General features: G+C 33.5%; 1 protein-coding gene and 1 long non-coding RNA gene across 2 annotated transcripts in view; one reads left to right on the top strand and one right to left on the bottom strand.

Annotated features, from left to right (window-relative positions):
• Nucleotides 1–61: 61 nt before the first annotated feature.
• On the top strand, nucleotides 62–10227 carry LOC118189998 (serum amyloid A-5 protein-like). The gene is made up of 3 exons (XM_035360682.2): nucleotides 62–215; nucleotides 6140–6424; nucleotides 9928–10227. Exons 2-3 carry the CDS (start codon nucleotides 6141–6143, stop codon nucleotides 10067–10069), a joined length of 426 nt encoding a protein of 141 aa, XP_035216573.1. The 5' UTR covers nucleotides 62–215; nucleotide 6140; the 3' UTR covers nucleotides 10070–10227.
• Nucleotides 6179–27675, bottom strand: part of LOC146996107 (uncharacterized) — an 80173-nt gene continuing 58676 nt past the window's right edge. Inside the window, exon 3 of the long non-coding RNA XR_015041945.1 lies at nucleotides 6179–8209. This is a non-coding gene — a long non-coding RNA (uncharacterized LOC146996107). The remainder of the gene's footprint in view (nucleotides 8210–27675) is intronic.

The following is a 27675-nucleotide window of genomic DNA, read 5'->3' as shown; positions in this document are numbered from 1 at the left end:
CACATGAGCGTTAAATTTCTACAATGAGAAATGAAAGCGAAAGCGCTATGATAATAAACTATAAGGTTGGTGATAAAGAGTGTTGCAGCTGATTGTTCTCTAAATCTTGGAAATATCAGTTCAAAGTGCATTTAAATGCATATTGATAAAAATTTGTATCATTGTACGCTTGATTTTCGTCTAGTTCTCGAAAGGTAAAAGAAATCGTCAGAGAAGTAAGTTTAATCAATTTGTTGTTGCTATGCACATATTTATTTCTAGAATGTCTACATAAGTAAAGAAGCGCGTCTTTGTGTTTGTTTCTTCGCTAATGAGTCAGTTACTACTATAGCTATCTTCAGGTCCGCGCTAAGCGTAATCGGCGCAGTCGTGCAGATGTCTAGCGAGCGCCTGTATGTAATGACGATACTAAAGGGACATTGCTTATGGTTAATACTTAAAATGAAGCTTTAGTAACATAATAATATTAAAAACAAAACAAAAAAAAATATACTTTATCTTTATATTTTTTTATGTCCTTATTTTTGTCTAAATATGCGAGCATTTTGTGCTTTGTTAAAATCCACATTCAAACATATTTATTGAAGAATTATACACAAATTTATGTTATAAAAAGACGCCGAACCGGTATAGTGGTTAGCGGTGCTGACTGCCGTGCCTGACTTGTGTCGAATGGAAAGAGAGTGGCAGCGTGAGTCGAACGGCTCGGGTTTGAATCCCGGAAAAGACATGGATGTTTGTAAATGTGTCCGTGCAACATGGGGCACTCTAAATGAAGAAGTCCTCTTCAAAGTTTGGTGGTAGGGGAAGAGGGGTGGGAGACGCTCGGAAACGTCCCGCCCCCCAGGGTGCTCTCCATCAAAATTGGAGGCTAACTGTGCTAAATCCCACTGTCAACTATAAGGTGCTCAAGGTTATTGGCAACGACAGGCGTATCTTGCGCTTCTTGCTACGGGGAATTTCGTGGGCTTGGGTTGACTATAGGTCATACAAGTGAGCATTAGTCAACAACAATAACATGTTATAAAAAAGAAACACTGCAAGCGAAGCGAAATAATACTAAACGCGCTGGATACCAAACATATTGCTGAACACTATTTATTATCTTAAAATTAAAAATAAATTAATATGCATATCTGTTAAGTTTGCACTGAATAAATTGCTGTTCACAGCGTAGTTTATGACAAGGTTCAAACTGTGACTAGAACAGAGCACAAAAAATGTTTTAGGGCTGATATCTAGGGATATATCCAAAATTCTTTTCTGCACACCGCTATGTTGCTGACAACGATACAGCTCAGAGTTTCAACCGGCAATGCTACATTTTCTCCAAAAGTTTGCAAAAACTGCAGTTCATGTATAAGATCTATAGTATTTATATGGCTGTGATTTTTATCATTTAATGCTTTTTGCAGTACTTGACATAAGTTGAGCTGATCTTGTAAATATGTGTGAACGAAAATACGGGATGCCGATGCGTATGTAAGGTGCCGTAGACACGTTCAACAAATTGCTCCGTCCTTATTTTGTGTTTACTGTTGCAATCGTAGTAATTTGTATCTATTTGTATCAAATTTTTATCTTTTTTGGGATTTTTTTTTTTTAATGATTGCTTGTTGTTATTGTTGTTCTACATTAAGAAAGGCAAGTGCACTTTTATGTTATGTTAAACTTAGGTTAGCTTTTTAATTCAAAAAAGCGACGATTTGGGCATAATTACTCTATTTTTTTTTTTTTTTTTACATGTTTATTAAACTAAAAACTATTATCTTTCGAGAAGAAAGGATTGACAGATTTACGGAATACGACTGAATTTAAAATATACCTATTTGAGATTTGAAGTGAAGTAAAAATAAACAAGGTATTTTGAAATAAAAAATTGGCCATTTTCTGATTTTTAGGTATACGCCAGAAGGAAAATTTTTCGTTATTTTCATTACGTCTTAAATACATACTTTAAATTTGATTTATATACTATAATAAACAAAAGACTACCACCGCCTCTTTGAATTATTTGGTATTGAACTAATAGTTCATATATTTTCCAAGCAATCGTTTAAGATATACTCACCTTTTGAGAAGAAAGGTAAAATATTTCAAACAGTGACTTTCTGACGCAATTGTTCTTTGAAGTGTTTTACTCAATTCTTCTTTATAATAGTTATTTTCTACTTTTATTCTTACACTTCCACTTTTTCTGTTTTAATTTTTCCCCAGCTGTCGGAAGAAAAATAGAAAAAACTGTTTGAGTATCAGAATGCAATGAAGAAAAAGACGGTGAGACGTAACACTTAATAAGCCAGACTTTATAAGCCAGTTCTGACTTAATAAGCTAGGACTTTAAAATTACTCAGTTTTTCCAAAACTCAAAGAATACACAAGCTGATGCTACTACCACTAGTTTGTCCATCAATGTTTCAGCTAATTAATTGTTAGATATTCATGATGTTGATCCGGTTTATCGTGGGAAAAGTTCGGAGTCAGTTTTTCAGTTTTTGTCACTTAGTTCGGCCGGAGAGACAATGGCTTTAGATTAGATTTCTGAGTGATTTGGAAATGCAGAATGTTGTTGCTTGCATTTGAAATTTTTACAGCTTGGACGGAAAATTTTTGCCTTTCGTTTGGGCCTACTTTCATTAATTTGCGTTTATTAAGAGTTATACTCATTTAATTGTTTAAATTCATCAGTTCTTGTTAATTTTCTGGATGGCTAATAATTATCACATTTTTAAGTTTCTTTGCCTCAGGGTGACTCCCGTTTCCTCTCTTTTGGAAAGGTGAATTGCGCGGGAAACGGGGTTGCTGCTTTTTCAGGGTCAACCTCGGCGGAATGGGGTGGATGTGTGAATTTTTTTGAACTACTGATCCGAAAGGTGAGGTTTTTTTGAGCTGTTTCATTCTTGGCGTCAAGAAAGAGGCTCTCTACTTGATTTTGGGGATTTTGCGGAATGTGGTTTCGGTATGGGTTAAAACCAGAGTGCAGCGCTCAGTCTCTTTACCAAGTTTTTTAACTTATTAATGGCGTTGGCGTTTTGGTAGCGAGCTTGCCTGCCCGTTTCGTCGAAATAGATTTATTAACTTAATAGTCTTACAGAAAAATTGGAGGTTAAACTCCCTAGTTCTTATTTAACGATCTAGTGCTATATGTTCGTCTTCTTCACAATATGAATATAATGAATTCTTCTTCCTAGTTCATATTAAACGAGCTAGCGCAATATGTTCAGTTTCTTCTCAGTATGATTATAACGAATTCTTCTACTCAGTTCTCACTAACAGAACTAGTGCTACTTGTTCACGTATCTTTCCAATATGAATTAAAAGCTCCAGTTGAGTGAAAAGCTTACTAAGTTGACCGTCCATACCCTGGCTTCGTTACACTTTTGGTGAAATGGAGTACGCAGTGGCATTCCCGCCTTGAGTTTGACCGAAACCTGTATTTACAGCCATGCCGCCTTCACCGGCTCTTCGGGTCTCCGCTTGTCCCAGATCATTCTGACTCCTGTAACGCTCTCCTACCCAAGTCTCCTACCGGCTCTCCCCAGCTACGCACTTTGTTTCTGCTCCTCGGAGTGAATACTTGCGCGACTCGTCTCTGTACTCAATTTCGAACTTTTGTCTACAACATGGATTGAACTGTCATGACTTTAACACCGCTATCATGCTCGATAACATTCGAAGAGTAGAATAATTGTTGCTCCACCGGGATAGAGTTTATACCCGGGTGCCCGCAACACTTGAACGCTTGGTTCACGAGACATCCTGGAACGTTAACGACGCTTAGATGACGGGTCTACTCGAATATGGAAATCTGCCATTGTCGACGTTTTCTTCAACTTATATTAGTCCTCCGGAATTCTACTACTTTTAAGGAATTTGAAAAAGCTGCTACCGATTAAACCAGCGAACTGCACAGCTAAGCTTTTTGTTTGGCCTTATTAAAAATAGTTCTCTAGTAATTACATTGTAATTTTTTGAAAAGGTAAATTTAGGTCTCATTTAAGGCAGTAGTAAAAATTAGTAAGGTTGACTTAAGTAAAATAACTTTGTTAGCGAATGCCAGTTTCTGAAAAAATAATAATAATAATAATAATAACGAATAAATTAGTTCAAGTTAAAACTGAGCTTAAGTGTCAAGTTTTTGTTTAACCTTTTTCATTAAAATTTGATTTAAATCTCTTAGTATATGCAGATTGCAACCGTGGCTGTTAGAGCAATTCTTTAATTTTTATAAATTTTTTTTTCTTCATTCCGAATGCAAATTAATTATCGGTGCAATAGTTTTCTCCCTTTTTATTGGGTAGAAAAGGGCAATGAGTTCAGTAGCTCGTTAAGAAGTGTAAGCACAATAATCATACATAATTTTTGCATTGTCCGGTGGTTCAGAAACCTCAACCGGAGTTCTTAAGGTCTTTAAACATGTTCTTATAAATGATTCGTTGTGACAACAGAGAATACCCATTGTTAAAAATAGTTGTCAATAGGTTTTTGTCTTACCTGTTAAAAACATAATGTTGATTGATACGTATTCGGTATATGCATTTTTTTTTTCTTTTTGCCTCCCGGGAGAGTATTACTCTTGCTTAGCTATTATTACATATATATATTTCTAAAATTAAAATCGTAACGTCGGTTATATTTAAGTAGTGTTTGCTTGATTCATTGTTTTATTTTTATTGTGCCATCATAACCCTTACTGGCAGAGGTTGTTCACAATTAAAACACAGACGCATTAATTAATCATGTTTCTCATTTTGGTAGTTCTCGAAAAGGTGTGCTTATTTGTTATCTATCCGATTACTATTTAAATTGATAAGGTAATTCAGGTTTATTTTAATTATTATTTAGAAGTTTCTTTAACTCTGTGATGACTTAAATGTTAATTGTTACTTTAAATCCACTTACTGATAGTTTCGTGCTTCGCTACCAGCCAGGTAATGTTTTGTACCAAATAATTAAGTGTACCATCACACTTTTCTTCCTTTTAGAAATTTAACATTTTTCACACATCACTATCAGTGATTTATCATTGGTGTCGTGAGCAGGATTTGCTTTCTTTTTGTCCAGCACCATCAATTCAGAGTACCATTACTTTAAGAACATAACATTTTTACCTAATAAATTTTTCGAATATACCTTATCTTAAGAGTTTGAACATATTTTATAGATGCACTTATTTATGTGTACCTGTGTAATGGTATTGAGACGTACACGTTTCACCAACGATACATATTGGAACACCTGGGGAGTTGAAGTAATTTATTTTTATAAAGACATAAAAGTACGAAATTTAGAAAAAATGTTTCACAAAGACGAAAATTTCGAAATTCATAATTAATAAATTTCAAATAATCTAATATATGCAATAAAGAGTTTAACAAATATAAAAACTAAAACTTTTAAACAATCAATTCCCCAATTCAAAAAAAAAAAAAAAAAAAAAAAAAAAAAAAAAAAAAAGAAAAAAAAAAATCTTTAAAGAGAAAAAGAGCATAACAGAAGAGTAATTCAATCAACTTCAACGCCGCTTCATCTGGGGAAAGGAACAATGAAATCAATTGAAACATCTCTTCTACAAAAATCCTTGCTTTCCTGTATCCAGAATTAGCAGATGAACCATTTGAAAGTATTTTAATTAGAATAGTTCACTCGAAAATTCTGGCCCTTCTCCGAAGCAAGGGAAAATAATTCAATTAGAACTTGTACTTAAAAAAAAAAAAAAAAAAAAAAAAAAAAAAAAAAAAGAGAATTCTATTTTGTTTTAAGAATTGAGGCCGAGAAGTTATTAATTAAAACACTTCAGTGAAAAAATAAATCAAATTTTATTTTAAACACATATCACATAATGAAAAGTATTTTAAACTTTAGTGAAAGTATAAAACTTAGGTGAAAAAACTTAATTAAAGTACGCATTAAGTAATTAAAAAAATCTTGAGCATTTTCATTAGACTTGAATGGAAGCAAGTAATATCTAGACTGGAATGACTTACAGGTTATACTTTTTATAATTTTTTTTATAAATAAATAAGTTTTAGGTTTTTTATAAATAAATATACTTTTTATAAATAAATATACACCTGGAGAATTATATATAAATATATTACGTATAAATTGTAATAAGTTCTGTGATCATACATTTCAGGATGTCTTCAGTTAAGGCTTTGCTTTGCATACTTGTATGTTTCATGGCATTCGTGTCTAGCTGTCGAGGAGACTTAGAAAGCTTTGCTAATAAAGCTTGGCAAACAGGGGTTCGCTATGCTCAACAAACTCGGCAAGCTTGGCAAGGGGCTGGAGATATGTTTGATGCTTATATGGAGATGAGAGAAGCCAATACCATAGGAGCAGACAAATATTTCCATGCAAAGGGAAACTATAATGCAGCACAAAGAGGACCTGGAGGAAAATGGGCAGCGGAAGTAATCAGGTAAGTTTATTATTTGAAATAATTAGAACTGGTGAGTTTAACGAAATCAGCTTCTACAATCACTATGGCAAATGATACCATAGTATGTTAATACTTGTTCGCATGAGTGTGTCTACAAGATATCACATTTGTTGACGAAAGGAGATTAAGTAATACAGAACTACCTCCTAAATTTGTTCTCGCAGTTAATGAGATCAAACTCGATAACTTTTATTCATAACTGAACCAATTTTATTGGAACGCAATATCTATTGAAAAGTATTCACTCCGGAAACTTATAATTTGAGAGTAATTTATATTCTATTAAATGTAAATTTATCTCTCCCACTACGCTATGGTATGGTGGCTTTTAGGAAAGACTGATTGGAATCTTGAAATGAATTTTAAGAAAAGTTTTAGGAATTGCATCCGTCATTTACGAGAAAATATCGACAATATTTTGTGAATGTGACAACATAATAAACTCCATCAATCATAAATTAAAAAAAAAATAAATTACATTTTAATAAGAATTAAAAATCTGGTGGACAAATATACCTTTCTCAAATATCTCGAGAAATACAGGACAGAAATAAATGAAACTAGGTATGGATATAGCTTATTGTATGATAATCATGAGTACAAAACAACAATGAAAACGCCGTTGATTAGCATGGAGTTATAGCCAAGAGGCCAATGTTGTCCAAATTTGAGGTTTAAAGAGGGAAGTAAAAATATGGCCAGTGTGGTCTATGGTCACCTCGGGCAGTAAAAATATGGCTAGTGTGGTGTATGGTCACCTCTGGCAGACAGACAGAATGCATAAAATGTAGCCATGCTGTTAATAAGAGTGCCTATGGAATTCGCACTCACTCCTCCACCAGAGCAATTTTTAGCTCCTGAATGATTCTGGGTGGGAGTTGGGTTATTGTAGTAGTCCTCTGAGGAGCATCCCAAACATGTTCAATAGAATTAGGATCAGGAGATTTGGCTGGACAATCCATTTGTCGAATATTCTTGTTTCCAGGTAGTCATCAACCAACACGGGTCCTATGTGGTTGGGCATTGTTCTCCATAAAATGAACTCAAGGCTAACAGCTTCCCTGAAAAGTCGCACATGCGGTTGTTGAATCTCCTGCCTCTACCTGTTGGGCATTCACGGAACCAGTGACAAACACATAGAGCAATGTGCGAATATCTTACATCATTCCTACCCAGACCATAACTCCTCCAGCACCATAATGGTCCCTTTTCATAATGATGCTGGGATGGATCGTGTCCAAGGTTTCCTCCATACAAATAATCACCGAGAATCAGGCTGTAGGCTGAATATGGACTCATTCATGAAGATAACATTAGCCCACTGAAGCTGTGTCCAGTGTTTGTGTTGTATGCACCATTGTAAACCCTCTCTTTTCTAGAAGGGAGTAAGTAAGATGCAAATAGCGGGCTTTCTGGCATACAGTCCTGTCTCATGGAGCTTTCTGGCAACTGTCTTTCTTGAAACTGATGTTCCTGTGGCAGTAGCGAGGTCACAAGCAGTTGTTGGCTTTAGACGTCCTCTGGTACTTGGCAGAAATTACCAAATACCAGTCGTCATTGGTCGTTGGGACTCTTGCGGACGTCCTTGCCCTTTTCTTTTAGACATCGTCCCGTTGATTTTAAACTGATTTCAGAAATTAGAGATGACATTTGGTGTTATGTCCAGTTCTCTTGCAACCTGAGATTGGGATTGCACTACTTCAAGTTTACCCACGATTCTTCATCTTGTACCTTTGTCTAAGCGATGATGTGTACTCATTTCACCTATAAACAACAACAAAAAAAAAAAAATTATTCAAGGAAGATCATAAAAATCACTGGTGTGTTCCAGAGCTGAATGAGCTGAAAGCGGACTTTTATACTTCCTGCTGGCGTAGCGACGCACACAAGAACACATGAACTCATGTAAGTGACACCAGCGTCACAGTGATATTATATGACCATTAACTCTTTATGTTTTGTCTGATATTTTAGGAGAAATATGGGAAAATGTTTTCCATCTCTAAATTTTTTTAGTATATATTCAGAAAATTTGTCAAGATCTACGAGCGCGTTTTCGTGAGGGATATCTTGGTCAAATGGAACAAAGAACTTTAAACATCAAAAAGTCGGAACTTATGCAAACTGAAAATGCTGTCATCATCCAGACGGAAAATGCAAATCGAACAAACGGGCCTCTTCTTCGAACTCTTCAACACTTACAGGTAACTTCTTCTTCCGGTTAGTTATATGCAGTTAATTAGGTAGTTACTAATAATTATCATTCGCATTCTGCTTTAGGCACTACCCAGGTTTACCCTTTTACTTTCGTGGGGATTTAAAAAAAATATTAATCTGTGAAATGGCAAATATAAAGTGTGCGAATACAGCTGTACTCAAACATGTGTGCGCCATGCACATGCATGCTAAAAAATGTACCAAAAATATGGTAATTTTATTGAATGTTGAGATTCCGGGTGCAAATAATCAAGCACTACCTATAGAGGTGGACTCGCATCAAATGCTCCTCTGAGAGAAAATAAGTACGACTTATTTCCCGTAAAGTCCTGTATTTGTCAACCCAAAACGGAGGCGGACTTTTTAATTGAACTCTGTCTACATTACATATTGCTATTTCCGAGAGTTACTATACTCCCTAGGGGTACCACGAAGTGCGTGGAGCATACTGAAAACGCTCAAAACTGGCTATCATACTTAGATGGCTTGCGCCACTACCTTCTGGGACAGCGTAAACAGTGAAAAATGATTTACAGTAATGTTTATGCTTATTTATTTTAATCTAATGCGTGTACCTTAGTTTTCAGAAAATCCCAGAGCTAGAAATCCCTCGGAGTGAGTCGAACGATCGCGGTAGCCACGAAACCTTCAAGTTTCGGAAGATGACTATCTTGAAACGTTTTGCACTTTGAAAACTTGCAACTAAAATGTAAGATTTTTTCCCTTGTCATCTTTTGTGTTGTCGCTGGTCGTTTACAGACCTTTTTCTAATATTTTACACTGGCAATTTTTGTTATATGTGTATATTTCCAATCCTATTTATGGTTTCTCAATGCGCTGATCAGTTTGCGCAGAAACACAACGGAGGTTTCCATTCGAAAATTTCGAAACGGTAACCGTGAGAGCTCTGCTTCCTTAAATCATCATAATCTCGAGCTCATTTCTTCACGTAACAATAACTGAAATTACATTTCGATTGGTTGAACGGATAAGCCACTCGGAGTTAATCCAACGGGGAAGTTTTTTATGACCATCCTCTACGTCCTTGTGACTACTATGAGCAATAAATAAAAATAAATAAAAAAAATCATCTTGGAAAGAATAAGCTATTATAAACACTTTAAATCGACGAAGCACACTCTATACTCTACCGTGCTGATATTTTATTTATCCTGTCTTAAAATAGTACGTAAATGTTTTGTAGAATTGTTATTACTTCAAGTAAATAAAAGTAACTAATTTGGCTCCTTCTTTTAAAATTTCAGCGACGTTCGTGAGATGTTACCTTTTCAGTCTTCCGGTAACCGTGCTGCAGATTCCATACTGGATAAAGAGGCGAATGAATGGGGAAGGAATGGTGGAGATCCTAACAAGTACAGACCTAATTATCTGAATCCAAAATATTAAGAGAAAGACAATTTACAGTAATATTTGTGCTATTGTAACTTCTCTTGCTATTGATAAAAATTCAATGTAAATTGAATGAAACATTGGACCATTATTTCTCTTGTTTCCCTAGCTTTATTTCTTGCAAATGCGTAAAAATAAATTTGAATATCACTATTCTTGCGTAGTATTTATTTTTCTATTATCGTAGCTACTGATGGAGGAAATGCTATCTTTGAAAATAAAAGTATAGATAGGAAAATTTGTTTTTTTAAAAATTCTTTAAAATTTTTTTAGAGTGGGTTAAAATAAGATAATTTTAAAGAAGAGTATGAATAGACAAAGAAAATGCCAATTTCACGGCAATTAATTTATAAGAAAATAATTCCGATGATGATAAACTGGTGCTACTCATTATCCCTTCCAGGAAAATAGTGTTATTTACCAAATAGGATACTGAATATTATCAAGAGTATACTTTGGATCATGGAGAAAAGAATAATTACAAAGATGTCTGAGTCGAGAAACTAAAACTGTTAATGATAGTGTGTTATGGTCGTGTGCTTACACTATAATAGTACGTTATGGCGGACAATATCCCAAAAGTGTTTCTGTTTACAGAGAAATTAGCTGCATATGAGGCATTTATTCAGTATAATGATGGATTTCAAGGTTGTTTAAAAATATTGTCACAGTTAAACATAGAAAATTTTGGTTTTTTTCCATTGAAGAGATATAAAAATTTAGATAATATTTGGACAGGTGATTGCATGAAACTCACTTCTCCTAAAAAATCTAATGTGGAAACCACGTGACTTACTTGTATTGCCAATTAAATTATCGCATTTTTTGCTGCCCTTCACTTAAAATTTTTTCCTCGAATTACTCTAAGTTAATTAACCCTTCAAACAAGTTGAAAATGACATCAAAAACGGCAAATGTTGAAATAAAATATCCCGCTCAGGTTTTCTCGCACGCGAGTCAAAGTACTTTTCCTTTTGGCATTTTGCGTTGAATCACTATAAACGGGTATCACTTTTTAAATTGCAGCCCCCAAATATTATCGCCCTGTGTTATATTTAAAGATATGAAATATGAAGAATCTGCGTAAATGTATGCATGTTTCTCGCATTGTGATAAAAGAACGGTGCATAGAGCCATCAAATTTTAAATAACGCTATCTCTCACGGAATATGTGCCTTTTATCAATCCTTTTTTTTTTTTTTTTCATGGAAGCCCTACTTTGGAATTAGAAATTTGTTTTATTATCGATTTCACATTTTGTAACACTTTAAAGAATGTTTGATTAACAAACTAAACGATTTCAAAGTGAGCAATGGCAATATTGTACGGGGAAAAAATAATTTTTATCACCAGTGTGCGAGACTGTGTATCGGAAATTCTAAACATATGCTCATTTTAAAATTATTTTGCGATATTGATCCTGAATTGAATTTTGTGATTTGAGGGCGAATGACATGATATTTAATAAATAAATGTAACACAGAAAACTTTAAAAACACCCCTTTGGGCGTAATGTAAAATTTGAAAGCTTTCAGATTTTTGTTAGACTTTTAATTAATATCCCGCTGAGTTTTTCTCGTACGGGAGTCAAAGTTCTTGCACTTTTCATTTATCATCAGGAGTACAAAATTTTACTAAGTATATGTACATGAATTGGTAGATCGCATTCAAAATTAGATTTCTTTATTTGTGCAAAATTAATTTTCTTTTAAAATTTGACATTACCCAAACAGGAATATTTTTGCCATTCAAAACACTTGTATACTTGAAAGTATAAGACTACTACCAACGACTGCGAAAATGAAGACCGAGTAAGGACTTTTAAACAGTGTAAGGGGTCAAGCACGTCTATATGTTGGTATTGCCGATTGCAATAAAAAAAGGGGAGATGCACAACTAGATGTTGTAGTACAAAATTTCACGTACAAAATTTCAGCGTTCTACGACAAATCGTTTTTGATTTACGTGAGAAACATACGTACATACGTACGTGCGTACAGACGTAAGAAAAAATCCATTTTGAATCCATTTTACACTTCGTTTGCTAAAAAAGAATCCTTTATTCCATCCGCACAGTACAGATGTCGTGCAAAAAAGTAGTTAAAATGAATTTGGGAACGGTCAGAATGGATATTTCCTCTGAAATCTGATAATCAAATTTTTCGCAATTCCTTTGCTTTGTACAGGGAAGTAGAAAGGCACAAGAATTTTGAGAGAAATAATGGAAAAGAAAATGAGTGTGTTAGACTCCACTTAATTTGAAAGCTATAAATTAGTTAAAAAAAGGTGATATGAAGTTAAATACTATTTCGTTTTCCCCCTCGAAGCGGATATAAATAGTTATGCTCAAAATAATTTTAAAATTTGCAATAAAATTGTATTAAAAGTAAATAAAGGAATGAACCATTTACATGACTAGCTGCTTAGAGTAATAATGATTTGAAAAAATATATATATATATATAAAATGCTTTCTAATGAGTCCAGCTAATGTTATTTCATAAAAGAATTTAATATTTCTCTTTAGGATACGTCATAATTTAAATGCATGTTTATTTCAATCAATCAGATTAAAAAGTAGAAAAGGTATTCTTACAAACTGCATTTAGAGCATTTACATCGCTTAGTTTGTTATTCATTAATACTCAGATTAATTCGAAAGTTAAATATCTTACTCTTCACTGAATGGAAGTTTGAATGTCTGAATGCATGTCTACAGACGGCGAATCACTTTTTAAATTGTTGCCACCAAATATTATCGCCCTGCATTATATTTAAAGAAATTAAATAAGGAAAAATCTCCATGAATTTATGTATTTTTCTCGTTTTGCCAAAAAATAACGGTACATAGAGCCCTCAAATTTTGAGTAACTTAATCCTCCACCCGAACATGGGCACCTGGAAGCCCAAATTATGAATTTCAAATTTCCTTTATTACCTATTTCATATTCTGTCAAATTTTTAATTAAAAAATTCGATGATTTAAAGCGAGCAGTAGCAACACTGTAAAAAAAAAAAAAAAAAAAAAAAAAAAAAATCTCTAGCGTGCGAGATTGTCTGTCGGAAATTCTGAAGATATGCTATTTTTAAACATTTTTTTTTTGCGATATTGCTGTTGGATTGAATTTCAAGATTGAATTCAAGGATTGAATTTTTTCGTAGGCAATATACAGGAATGTAGGAATATCTACTGAAACTTTTATCTAATCAAAAACATTTGTTAAAATAACTATTAGTCTTAAAGGGCTATTTAGATTTGAAATGGAATTTTGCGCTGAATCAGTATAAATGCGTTATGTCACTTTTCATTCGAGTCAGCTGCCATTCGATAACATCTGAGATATTCATTTTACAAACTGAAGCTGTCTCTTGGGGATTAATAAACTAAGATACTTGAAAGCAACCCATGCTGTCTTAAGAATATTCGTTTCTTACTTTAGAATGGGATTGATTTAAATAATAATAATAAATAAAATAATAATAAAAAAAAAAACTGAAAGGTTTCAGATTTTAAATTACGTAGAAAGTGGCGTTTTGTTTTACGTTTCGTGTGTTACCCTTATTTATTAAATATCATGTTCTGCGTACTGAAACCATAAAATTCAGTTCAACAGCAATATAGCAAAATAATTTTAAAATGAGTCTATCTTTAGAATTTCCGATACAGAGTCTCGCGCGCTGGAGATAAAAATATGTTTTTTTTTTCGGACAGTGTTGCCATTGCTCGCTTTGAAATCATGTAGTTTGTTAATCAAAAATTTGTTAAAGTGTTACAAAATATGAAATCGATAATAAAACAAATTTAAAATTCAAATTAGGGCTTCCACATGTCCGTATTCTATGGAAGATTGCGTTATTTAAATTTTGATGACTCTAGGCTACCGTTGTTTTACAGTAGAAACGTAAAAACAGCTAAAGGTCCCTCCTCATCAGGAGAAAGAAATACCATGAAAGAAGAAAAATAAAGTCTCAGAAACACGTGGTCCTTATCAGCACTCCTGATAATCAAAAATAAAAATTTTTGATTCAAAATCGTAAAAACAACCTTGTATTTAGCGTAAGTATATTGAAACACTCAATCGATTTCGAGGGCAGCTAAAGGTCCCTCCTCATCAGGAGAAAGAAATACCATGAAAGAAGAAAAATAAAGTCTCAGAAACACGTGGTCCTGATCAGCACTGCACGTGGTTATAACCGGATTTTTAATCAGAGTTACACTGGCCACCTACTTTTACTGAGCCAGGCTATCTGACATGTAACAAAAGGACAAGAAAATTAGCGAAGTTAAAAATAGGGAGCGAGGGGCAACTGCACCTTCACATTCAAAATCTGAACCTAGAATATTGGAAAGTAACCACTGAACGAATTTTTAATCAGATAGCCTGGCTCAGTAAAAGTAGGCGGCCAGTGTAACTCTGATTAAAAATCCGGTTATAACCACGTGCAGTGCTGATAAGTACCACGTGTTTCTGAGACTTTATTTTTCTTCTTTCATGGTATTTCTTTCTCCTGATGAGGAGGGACCTTTAGCTGCCCTCGAAATCGATTGAATGTTTCAATATACTTACGCTAAATACAAGGTTGTTTTTACGATTTTGATTGTCACATTAGCATGTTTCTCTTCTAGTCTACCGTTGTTTTATCACAGTGCGAGAAACATACATACATACATGCAGATTCTTCATTATTTAATTTTTTTAAATATAATGCGAAGCGATAATATTTGGTGGCAACAGTTCGAAAAGTGAAACAACGAAATTAATAGTCGTTCTGGGCAAATTGCCCCTTTGAACTAAAAATGCATTTAATTCAGGATTTATTTAATTAAAAATATTCAATATTTTCGTAGAATGAAATTACATATTTTTTATTATTTTTTAATATGTTGTAAAACTTTAATGAATTTTCGATTAACAACCTGCGCGATTTGACAGTGAGCAGTGACAACACTGTACGGAATGTCTCCAGCTCACAAGACCGTCCATGAAAATTCTTTTCAAAATAGGATGTTTTTAGATATTTTGTGATTTTTGAATTGAATGAAATTTTTAAATTGAATTTTATGTGGCGTAAATGCGAAGAAAGTGGCATTTAATTCATAAAGTTAATACACAAAACGTCATTAATAAAAGAGACAAAAAGAAGTTTTGCCAGTTTACTAAGAGAACTGAACATTGATATGAAGAACTGAGAAAAGACTGAAAACAAGAGAAATATATTCCAACACCAACACTAAATACTTCTGTGATTTTGCTGTTGAACGGTACATGACGTAAGTGGCAAGAAGAAAACGATGCGTAATTATAAAGCTAAAAAGGGGAAAGGGGGGGGGTTTGCAGGAGGAAATGCAGAGCAGACTGCGAGTTCAGCAAGAGCACACAAAAACTAACAGGCCCTTCTAGAAAACCGTTAAAAGCTGAAGCTTTTTCAGTTTTTTTTTTTTTTTTTTTTTTTTTTTTTTTTTTTTTTTTTCCTTAGTGCAAACGGCGTTAGCCCAGAAGGGCTATTAATTTTGTTTCGACATTTTGAGTTGGTTCATTATACGTTATTTTGCGTCGAATGACTTTGAATGTCTGTATCACTTTTCAAATCTAGTTTTGAACCACCCGTGAAAAAAAATCTCCTTTTGGGCTTAATATAAAATCTGAAAGCTTTCAGATTATTTATATTTTTTGGTCGTATTTTTATTCGTTTTAAACTGGTTATTATTAAACCGGATGCTGAAAGTTATAAAAATTTTCCATGCGATGTATAATAAAATGAAAATATATTTAGCTTAATTATTATGCGATTAATTATAGTTTGCTTAATCGAACAACCATATTTATCAAGAAGGTATTTTTATCACTTTTGCAAGGTGATAAAATAATTTCACTGCGAAGGTGTACTTTGATCGCATGCCAGTACTTCCTTTTCAGAAGATAATGTGACCTAATTGAAAGTTAAAATAAAATAAACGAAAGGTTATTTATTTTTCGTATATTTTGGAGCTTTAAAACAATGGAAATGGAGTAAAAGTAAGTTAAGTGGACAAAGGATGTATACCGAGTTTGTTACAAATGTGGCTTACCTTCGTTGTTTCCCAAACAAATTCTTTTCTTTATTTAAATAAAGCGATGATTGAATAGCCTTTGGGAAACGGAAAGATAAGCCCGTTCTGATTGCACTCAAAAGCTGAAAAGTTCCTGTATACGGATCGTCTTTCAAACTACTGATTCTTTTTTGCAGTCGAGTACATAGTGCCTTAAATTGATATTTTGAAAAGATAGTGTTTTAAATTTTTTGCCGTCTTGCAGATAATGCCCGTGGTTAAATAGTGGGGAATATCTTTGTATCTATACATGCATTTTACTCGCATTACGGAAAAACGGCTGTCTCCACCCGAAAATATTCATCTTGTAGCCCGAATTCTGAATTTTCAACTCCTTTTCGTCTACTTCAGAATTTGTGTAAATTTAATGTGATTCTGATCAACAAACGCCGCAGTTTAATAGCAACTGTTGCCGCTCGGTAAAGCGTCAGATATTTATGTTTGAAATTCAATCTGAAAACTCAGCGATTTTTAAAAAAATGCGTCCGCAAACCGTAAGATATTCGGTCAACAAACTAACAAAGCGATATAAAGGAAATACGTTGACACTGAAAATATTTTTATCTTCTATGCTCTAGTGGGTTGTTATTTGTTTTAAAAATACAAGTATCGAAATTGAACATTTTAATTAAAATAACTCTGATAGCAAGTTTTAGCGCATATGTTTAAGATCAAATTTCTCACACAGTTTTATAATCTAAACTTTCAGGTTACTTATTGCGATTACCAAATTAAGAAGGGATTGAAATTAAATTTTATTATACTCTCCTTTGATGTTTTCTCAAAACAACTTACAATTTATGCGTTTCATTTAAAATAAAAATCAGTAAAATTTGGATTTTAAACCAGACAAAGTTCAGTCTTAGATAAAAACTGGATAATTTCATTTTTAACTTCTGCAGAACATAAAGCGTTAGTAAAAAGTTGAATAGGAAATATTTCTCTTTTGAGTAGCTTATACTAGAAAAGTTTGAAGTAGTTTGTCTAAAAGAAGTTCTTGCTCATTAAACATTATTAATGTTATTATTAATATTACTTAAAACTTCAGAGATATTTTTATAGTCATCCATATTCCTAACATACACTTTATAACATAGAAAATGACGCACCAGGAAGGAGTTAACGGAATGGGATAAAATTCGATAGATGCGATGTATACGATCTGATATCTGGCAAACATGCTGACCAGGGCTGTTGAAGAAGCACCTAGACAAGCGTACCATGTGCGGCCGGTCATATTTGTTGACGGTTATTATCGTATAATGCTTGTTGGATGTGGGTGCGAACCAATTACACCACGAAAGCACGCACGGATGAAAGCAATAATTCCTTACAAATTGATACACATTAAAGAAAAGAAAATTAAAGCAAAAACATATAAAGCCATAAAATTTCCAATTTCTAAAATTGTATTACGTATTTAAAGGTTATTGGAAATAAATCTCAGATGGAATATTTCTGTTCCGTTGTGGGAATGTACTAAAACTTTTTTGAAACACCACCTCAATCCTCAAAATCTACCAAAATTGATATTTTTATGCCTGTGATTACATTAAGAAACCTTTTCTATCATATGGGATAAAATAACTGTTATAAGAAGGACGGGAAAAAAATCTCCGGTAAAAACTTTCTTTTCCAAAATTTGCTGAATTAAGTAAATTTGACTAAACGAAATACCATGCAAAAAGTGAATGTTTGCTAAACTTTTCCGGTACTTTCCCTTGTTAGGTAGTTATGTTAGGAGTTTTATAACTTTTTCAGTGCGACTGAAAAATATAGAGGAGAAGTAAGGAAAATTTCATATTCAGATCTTTCACAGTCCTAGACAATTAATATATATATATATTTTTTCTATTTGATTATATTATTAATTTTCAGCTCATGTACATGAAATACTGAAAACAAGTTTCAGTCAGAATTTAAAATTTTAGTAACGACATATTTTCAAACAATATACAATAACTGCGAAAACAAGTACCATGTTTCAGATAAATATTAATTCCAGTTTTTATCTATTCTTAGGTGCAATTTATCAAATATGCAGCCACTGCTTTTAAACGTGTCTTCAAATTTAAAAGGTTCGTTTTTATTATATTTATTATGGGAAAAATGTAAAAGATGTATTTTAGGTCTATAAATTTCATATTTACAGCAATGAGAAAAATAAATAACAATTTATTAAAGGAAAAAAAGGATTTGTTTGATTCTTTATAATTAAAAAAATCTTTACGAAGAAATAATTAAAATAATTTTTTTTTCTGCTAATGATGAAATTTATTTATACGAATTCTGTAAGTGTGTATTGCCAATAGAGATAGCAGCGTCAATTCGTACTTTATGCAATAATTTTCAAATAAATTATAACGCAATTGTCGTCGGTAGATGGCAGCACCACAACACTCCAGTATGAAGCCTTTAAAACGGCAGCTTCGCTAATTTGAAATTTGAGATGATATAAACCTACTATGATGATTTATTTTCAGCTCAAAATATCTAAATATATATTTTTCGAATGTCATATTTATTTTAAGAAGGTTGTCCGTTATTATTTTTAGGAATTATTTTTAGGAAAATAATTATTATTTTTAGGAAATGTATCTTTCATTTTCAATGTAGTTCTCCCCCCTCCTTTTTGTTTCTTAAAATTGCGGAAGAAGAAGATAAACACTCTTTGGTAATGTGTTGATGAAACTCTTGTAAATTATGAAAACCTTGTTGAAAGTAAGAATGAGAGATTGCTTCGGATAAAGTAATACAAGATGCTATCAAACAACAATTTTGACTTTCTTAACAGCATTCAGCTTCCTTGTTGTGAAATGTATGTGAAACATTGGCAAAATTTAAGCCTTACGAAACCAATGCAACAGAGAAATGATTCTATTGATTCTATTTTATTCTCCGGGGAGGGGGCAAGAACCCCCAATGAGGAATTATTTTTACTATTTTGAAAATGGCGTGGCGCTATGCAAATAAAAGATGTAAATTTGAAAAAACTAAAAGCAGAACTTATATTATCACCGTCTATTGCTCATATCGAACTGTTAAAAATGCTAGATATTTCATCTGCACACAAATAATATTAAGAATGCATTGCGAAAAAATAAATAAAAATAATTAAAAGTTAAATTTAGCATTATAGTATAATATTTCAGGAATTTCTAAATATGCGGACACGAGAAAGGGTTTAGATTCAAGGGATGTGTCACTCTCCCTTGCGGAGCCAAGTCTGGAAGTTATGAATTGCTGTTTTACAATAGACAGGAAAAGTGATCAAAAAAGAAAGTAAAAAGGAAAATCTGAAAGTTTTCAGATTTTATATTACGTTCAAAAGGGCGTTTTTCTAACGTTTTGTGTATTACCTTTATTTATTAAATATCATGATCTTCACACTTAAACCATATAAAATTCAATCAACAGCAGTATCACAAAATATTTAAAAACAACATTTCTTTAGTAGAATTTTCGATACACAGTCTCGGAGCGCTGAAGATAAAAATGTTAAATTTTACATTTTTTCTTCGCTACTCGCCAAAATCTTGTCTCATTAGCTATTGCTATAATTCCTGATAAACATCTTGATAACCACTAAATTAAAATTATATAGGGCACTTTTTAGTAAAGAGCACGTTAATGAAGTAACATTAGCTAACTTTTATTTAAGATACAATAACACGCCGAACAAATATTAGTTTAGAAGTCAAACAACAAAAATCAGCATTATATTTTCAAATTTTCACAGGACTAGTTTCTATGGTTTTACCGAACCATCATCCTCAGCTGCAAAAGCGCAAATGAACGAGATAAGATATAATGATAAGATAAGACAAGAAAGCTTTGTATAGAAGATAAGCTATTGGCGCCATCCGTTGATGAAACCAGAACTAAAACATACATGTACTGGCTTTCTTGTCTTATCTTATCTCGTTCATTTGCGCTTTTGCAGCTGAGGATGATGATTCGGTAAAACCATCAAAACTAGTCCTGTGAAAATTTGAAAATATAATGCTGATTTTTGTTGTTTGACTTCTAAATTAATAACTTTTATTTAAAATTTAAAAAAAAAACTTCATTTATTTAAACGTATACCAGGAAAGTTTAGAGTTGCCTTTCTTTCTGAACCTCTTAAATATTTGCTTATTCGTGTTTAATTAGGAACTGAATTTGGTAGTTACCTACGATAAAAATTCAGCCAACCTATAAAAAATTCCTTAAAATTTTAATATTTTGTGATTTATTTCAAGAATTATTTTCTTTGGTACAAACTGAATTCTATTCCTAGTTACTAACTTAGCAGCAACTGATTTCTGTCACAAATAATGAATTCTGTGATTTAAGAAAACTATTCCAATTCTCATTTGGAATTGCTTATGAAGTTTTTCTCTCTGATTCGAATCCTCCAAAGAACATTTAGAAACGTTCGAAGAATTTCAGTTACGGTACCGTACACCTCGCAGAGATAATGTCTTTAAAACATTTTGTTTATTACAAGAATGCAGTTCCTGGAGGAATTAATTAAATGAACATTTTGTGCTCGAAAGAAAGCTTATTTTCATACGACTGCCATGTTTGGATCGAGGAGATTACCGCGGGCATAAAAAAGCACCAGGCGTGTTAGAAAACGCCCTTCAATCACGAGTTCTGAAGAGGGAATTCGTCCTCGAAGATAATTAATTGATGACGCTTATCGGAAATAATTTCCTGATAATATTTTACAGGGAACTGGAGAAACACACTACATAGCAACTGCATCACTTTTTTACGCAGGTTATTGGAACGCGAATGTTAAATATTGGTGACCTAAAAAAATTTAAAAAAAAAATAAATAAAAAGATAAAATTTCATTTATTTTTTTAAATAAACTTAAGAATAAGTTTGCATAGGAATAAATTCTATTCCTAAGCATTGAACATAACGTAAATAAAAATTTACAGTTTTTATTTTTATTTATTTATTTATTTATTTATTTTTTTGAAACACAGATATAACTTTTGTCGCTGTGGGTACTATATAAAATATTTTATGTTAATTAAACAACTTTACATTCGTCTTCTCCCATTCATATACTGATTCTTAGTCTTTTCCGTATCTAAAGACTTTAATTCTATATCACGAAAAACAAAATGTAAAGAAATAAAATAACAAAACCCTCTTTAGAGTCCGCTTTGGGGGGAAGCCTTTATTCTGTCCGTACGCACAGACGTCACGCAAAAAAAAAAGTCCAAATGAATTCGACACCAGTCAAAATGGATCCGCGAAATGTTTCGCAATTACAATATTTCCTTTACTTCGTACAAGGAAGTGAAAAGGGGTGCGTATAATATTTTGGCCACTCAGTGTAAATCGCTGTATACTTTATTTAATGTTGTGCATATTATGCCTGATTTATCAATCCAATTTATACATCTTTTAAGAATAAAGCGTTGTAGCATTCGATACAATATGTGCATAAATGTTAAATACTCACGTAACCATGTTAGAAAACTCGTTTTGGTACAGACCGCAGCTCATTTCATCATCACTTTATTTAATAGTACAATTTACCAATTAAATTGTGTCCTTGTATGTATGCTTATAAGAATAAGGCGTTATACCATTCTGTATATATATATATGAGTGTATAGATGATTTTCTGTTATCAGGACCGGATTCAGAAATGTATGTATGGCTGTATGTATTCATGTATCTTGAAAAAGTTTTACTTTACAATTTAATAATTTACCAATTTAATATTTAGTTTAGTGTAAGTTTATTGACTTTAAATTTATCTCAATATCTGAAATTTGAAATGTAAACTCCATGAGAGTTTAAGCGGGGAGAATGGTAAGTTCCGCGTAACGCTAGAGGGCGGCGCTGAGAGCGTCATTGAGATACATATGTATGTAGGAATGTGTGTGTGCGTAATCTGAATCTAGTCCCCTATAACAGAAGAGTACCTGTATATATATGTATGTGTGTGTGTGTGTAATATAAAAATTACGGAAATCCGCTTTATAATTTAATTTAGTATTAGTCTCTTAATTCCTTATTTTTAATTTGGGAACTGCCTCTCTCTATTCTAAAAGTAATAATAACATTTCTGGGCTGCGCCATTTCTAAATTAATCTATGCTGCAGAGCTTGCGTAACGTTGATGACGTAGTTAAACTCAAACCTAAAATCTGAGAACTGAAACCTTTCTAACATAAACCAAAGCCTTTCTCTTAATAGGCTGCCATATTGGAAAAAATGTGCACTTCGCTTCTATCTCTGTGCACTGCTTAGAACGTAATTTTGCTGTGCTCTCTTCCTACCGCAGTCATACCCAAAATATGAATGTTCTTGAATAGGCACGATTAGACCGCCAAGTAAACTGTTGCCACAAATGTGAATTTAAATAAAAATGGAATTTCATTTGCCTTTACTGCCAAGTTTTCCTATTCATTATGGATTAGCATTCTACGCAATCAAACTTCTTCCTCTTCAATATGAATTTACGATCTGTCCTCTTTGTTGCGATACGTAATTAGTATTTCTACGTTTCTGCATCTCAGTGTTCCTATATCAGCACTTCTCTAAATTTGTGTTTATTACATATATATATACGCACATACAAAACGGCTGCCCACACGGAAAAATGGTTACTGACTCTGACTACTTTACCAAACACCCGGGTTCGAATCTCGGAGAAGGCGTGAATGTAATTTGCCCATCCCTTTACAAAAGGCATCTGAGGCTCAACTATTAGGTACACTGTGGGGGGGAGGGAAGGGACTGATCTATATTTCCCGTTCTATTGGGCCGATTGACGATATTCAAACTGCGTTCCTCATGTCTCGAAAGCTCGACTTAAGATATGCATTACATTTATATATAACAATTATTCTAACATAGGTATTTTGACACAAAATCGGAGTTTTTCTGAAATAACATATCAGCTTTTTTTCCGTATTTCGATTCTATGATCAAATTATGTCTAGATGTTAAATTTTGTAATTTTCGGTGAGAAATTTAAAAATTTATCTTGGCGCATTTTTTTTTTCAGTTTGCGCTACGAATAATTCACTTGTCAGAATTCTTAATTTATGCAACCTACCTATTTTAAACTATGCTTTTTTTCATTGATGCACGAGAAGCAAAAAGGCCCTTCGTTCATTCTTTCAAATAATTTTAACACAGTCCGTAGACCACATTTTCGTTATTATCGCTTACATTAAATTCTCCAAATTTCAAAACCCACACAAAATGTAAATTCAAGTATATCTTAGGAAATTTTGAATAAAAATCTCTAATTTTTTGCAGATATGCTTAGAAATGCATCTACTTCAACATGAAGTTAAAAATTTTATAGGTTATTATAATACAAAACGTTTTTTGAAAATTTATAAAAAATAATTAAAAATACAAAGTTTAAAAATAAATTTAAAAAAAAATGTGCGAATTATATTTGTATTAAGCTTACATTTCGAATTCTGGAAGAAGGAATCAAGTAAGTTTAATAAAAAAAAGAAATATTAATAAATATATATCAAATTCAATTAACACTAAGGAGCTAAAACTTTGAGAGCTAATTTTTTAAAAACTACTCGTGCGATTTTTACAACACTTGACAGTTTGGCATAATTTGAGTCGTAGAATCGAAATATGTAAAAACAATTGGCATGTCATTTCAGAAAACATCTGATTTTGAGTCAAAATACCTATGTTAGAGCAATGCTATTAAATTCAATGCATGTCCTAAGTTGCGTTATCGAGACATGAAAAACCCAATTTGAATTTGAATTTCGTCAATTGGCCCAGTAGAAAGGGAGATATATGGGAACTCCCCCCCCCCTTTTTTTTTTTTCTTTTCGCAGTGTACCATTATAATAAAGAGACCGGCGCAGTAGTGGCCAATGCCTGTAAACAACTACAGCCTGCCACTGTAAAATATATATATCACACGCACCATCAATTCATTCAGTGATTTTGTAACATTAGTAAATCGTGGATCATATTAATCACTGATATGAGGATCTATCTCCTTCACATTCATTGAGTTAGTCTCCGAAGTGGACTGCAAACAATATACTTCGCTACATTTTATTAAAACATAAACATTCTAAAATGAAATAAAAAATTGTTTCGCTCTCCTTCGTTAGGATCATTTTCTATTTTAAATTAGCACACATTAATTCCATTAACAGAAATAAGGAGTAATTGCACGTTTTAAAACTCAGAAAATTTCACCCTTATTTGCCTTGACATGCAATAAAGCAAATGCATCATCAAAATGCTACGAATGCTTAAGTGATTATAACCTTGACCAGATTCGTCACGAAAGATCATCATTATAATTACGTATAGTAAAGGAGGCGGAATTTCGCTTCTCCCTTGCGATACTTTGACCTTCACTCGTACGTTCCGTTACTTTCGATTCTTAATCAATGTCTGATCCAAGGATACGTTTGTTTGTTCATGGATTTGATTCGCCAGAATCGGATGAGTTGTTAAGTTATCCTGAGTATTAACCTTTTTTGAAATTACATAAATTAAATTAAATTTTTTCTTTTTGTAGTTTTGCGTATAAATTTTGCTTCAGATACATTTAAATTAAAAAAGGCATAATTTGCAAGCACTTACACATATTGTTCTTGTGAACATCTCTGTATTTCTATTGTCGTCTCCGGTAAGAAATCTGAGATCTACTATCAATTTATGTCTCCTTCTCTCTTTCTTTGAACTCATGAGATGCCAAGCGGTTAAAGACTGCCCAATACTGGTGGTTTGTCCTGGATTTAAACCCGGACGAACGGGCTACCTGCATGATTTGTCTCTGTGGCTTTCTCCATGGCACGTGATCAGGTGGAAGTGGTGTTTAACTGCTGCTGGAGAGGCATTCTTTTACTTAACTTCTGTGTGTGATGGGAAAGGCTACGGATCTAAGCGACTTTGATTGAGGGCAGACTGTAATGGCTCGAAGGCTCGGAACAAGTATTTCCGAAAAGGCACGACTCGTGGGTTGTTCGCGATCTACAGTTGTTAGTACGTATGAAAAGTGGATGAATGACGGTGAAACCAGCAGTAGACGACATGGTGTTGGACGTCCACACGCTATCAAAGAAAAAGGTCGTCGGAGACTGTCTCGCATGGTGACGCAAAACCGGAGCCAGACAGTGGTTCAGCTGACAGCTGAATACAATGCAGGGCCAAGTAGAAAAGTACGGAGCACACTGTTCAGCGGACACTGTTGGATACGGGGCTACGCAGCAAACGTCCCACTCGTGTGCCTTTGCTGACCAAGCGTCATCGCCAACTGCGCCTGCGTTGGGCCCGGAAACATCGCGACTGGTCCATGGATCAGTGGGAGAGAGTTGCCTAATCAGATGAATCACGGTTTGTCATTCATCATGCCGATGGCCGTGTCAGGATACGCCGTCTTCCAGGCGAACAGTTGCTCCCTCAATGCACAGTCGGTCATACACAGGCCGGTGGTGGCGGTATTATGCTCTGGAGGACGTTCTCTTGGGCGTCTCTGGGACCCGTGGTTGTGGTAGAGCAGACCCCGAATGCTACAGGGTATCTGAACATCATTGCGGACCAATTGCACCCTTATATGGCCTCTGTTTTTCCAGCTGGAAATGGAATGTTCCTACAGGACAACGCCCCGTATCACGAGGCTACAATTGTGTTGGAGTGGTTTCAGGAACATGATGCTGATTTCCAGTTAATATCCTGGCCACCTAACTCACCGGATCTCAATCCAATAGAACACATTTAGGATGCCATGGGATGGCAGCTCAGAGGTGAAAGACCACCAATTCGCAATATCTCGGATTTGCGTGACCGTTGCTACAACATCTGGTACAATCTGTCTCCGGCCATCTATCAAGGACCTGTGGCATCCATGCCAAGGCGGTTTGAAGCTGTGTTGCGCGCCAAAGGTGGCCCAACTCATTATTGACAGGTGGTCATAATGTTTTGGCTCTTGAGTGTACCTTTTTCTTTAGGCAGATAGCTCTCGTTTGCTTTGCTATATTGTAATACTCAACCAGTAGGTCTCTCTCTTGAACCCTGGTGGTGTAGCATAAAGTCGCTGAACACTTCGGTTCAAATCTCGGCTAACGGGCTGGTTGCATGGGAGTTTTCGTGTTTTCCCTATCTGTAACGTAAACCCGAATGAGTTTCCTTTAAAATGGCCTCCTTTAGGCAGACAGCCCTGCGATTTGTCATGATCTACATACTCCAATCCAATCATCTCTTTGTATTTGAGATAAAGTATATGTGAAATAAAATTTCAACTTTAATTTGTAATTCAGGGAAAATTCTAAGCTCTTAGCAACTTCAACTTCTACCCACGTTATGTTGGGAAGCGGAAGAACTTAAAATTAATATATTTTTTTAATTATATCAGTTTAAACAGAATAGAATCTATAACATTCTCTCTGTACATTCTACAGCAAGTTTTCTGTGTGATTTTATACAGTCCATGAATAGAAAACTCTTACAAATGGGCTGTTTTATTGCTGTATTCATACACGTGCTACTTAATGGTTTGAATTCTGTAATACGGGCGTTCTGGGAGGCAAGGCAACTAATGGCTTAAATGCTAAAAGCCAGGCATTTGTAAATAATAACAATAGTATTATTTTAAAGTAGAATTTTCCAAAAAAACTTTAAAACAGTAAGATATCAACTTGTGTTCAAAAATTAAAAAAAAAATGTTTTAAGCATGACTGGCATGGATAATTATTAATAATAATATTTAATAATTATCAATTATCATTATGCATCAAATTATTTATCATAATTTTATTATTAGTGACAATCAAATTATTGATGATAATTAAATATTATTTATAATAATAATAAGGGATAAAAATATACTGATGACTTAATATAAAATTATGTCAGCGACGTATTCTGCTTGATGGTTGAAAGAAAAAAAAATACATGTTCAATTTATTCACTACTTTTATTGATTAATGCTTCTTTAAACAATTTCTAATAAATGAAATTATTTTGCTAAAATACCATCATGGAATTTACTATTTAGCATGTGCATATCCCTTTTAATTGTGTATTCAGGTTAATTCTGCTCCGAGTTTAGTACTCAACCGGAAAGATTGCTTTGAAACCTTTCATGTTTGTTAAACTATGGATTCCAGACCTTATTCGTTTAATAAGATTAAGTTAATTTTTGTCTTCATTACATTAATAAATTACAGCAATTACATCATTCGTTCCCTCTACAAATTAATAATTTGAGCTTTATTCATTTATGGAATTAGTAATTCGAGTCTTATTATTAGTTTCAGTCTTTTGCCACTGCATAAATGTATCTGATCCAATGATTTCTCCTTGGAAGGGACAGGGAATTCATTGGATCGCGTGCACTTACACCAGCCTGTTTCGCTTAGAAAGTGTTTCACGAAGGCCTCCGCTCTTAGACAGATAGCCCTCCAGTGTTTTATCCCAATTAAATAAACAAAACCAAACCTGTGGCATCGATATGATTGAAAGCTCTGAATAAGGATGTAAGGTATTTCTCCCGCCTTC

Source organism: Stegodyphus dumicola, chromosome 7 (assembly GCF_044657685.1).
Source record: "Stegodyphus dumicola isolate Sdum_Otavi_A_Nest chromosome 7, ASM4465768v1".
Lineage (NCBI taxonomy): Eukaryota > Metazoa > Arthropoda > Arachnida > Araneae > Eresidae > Stegodyphus > Stegodyphus dumicola.
Note: the sequence above shows the minus strand (reverse complement) of the source record. Positions and strands in the feature narration are given on the sequence as shown.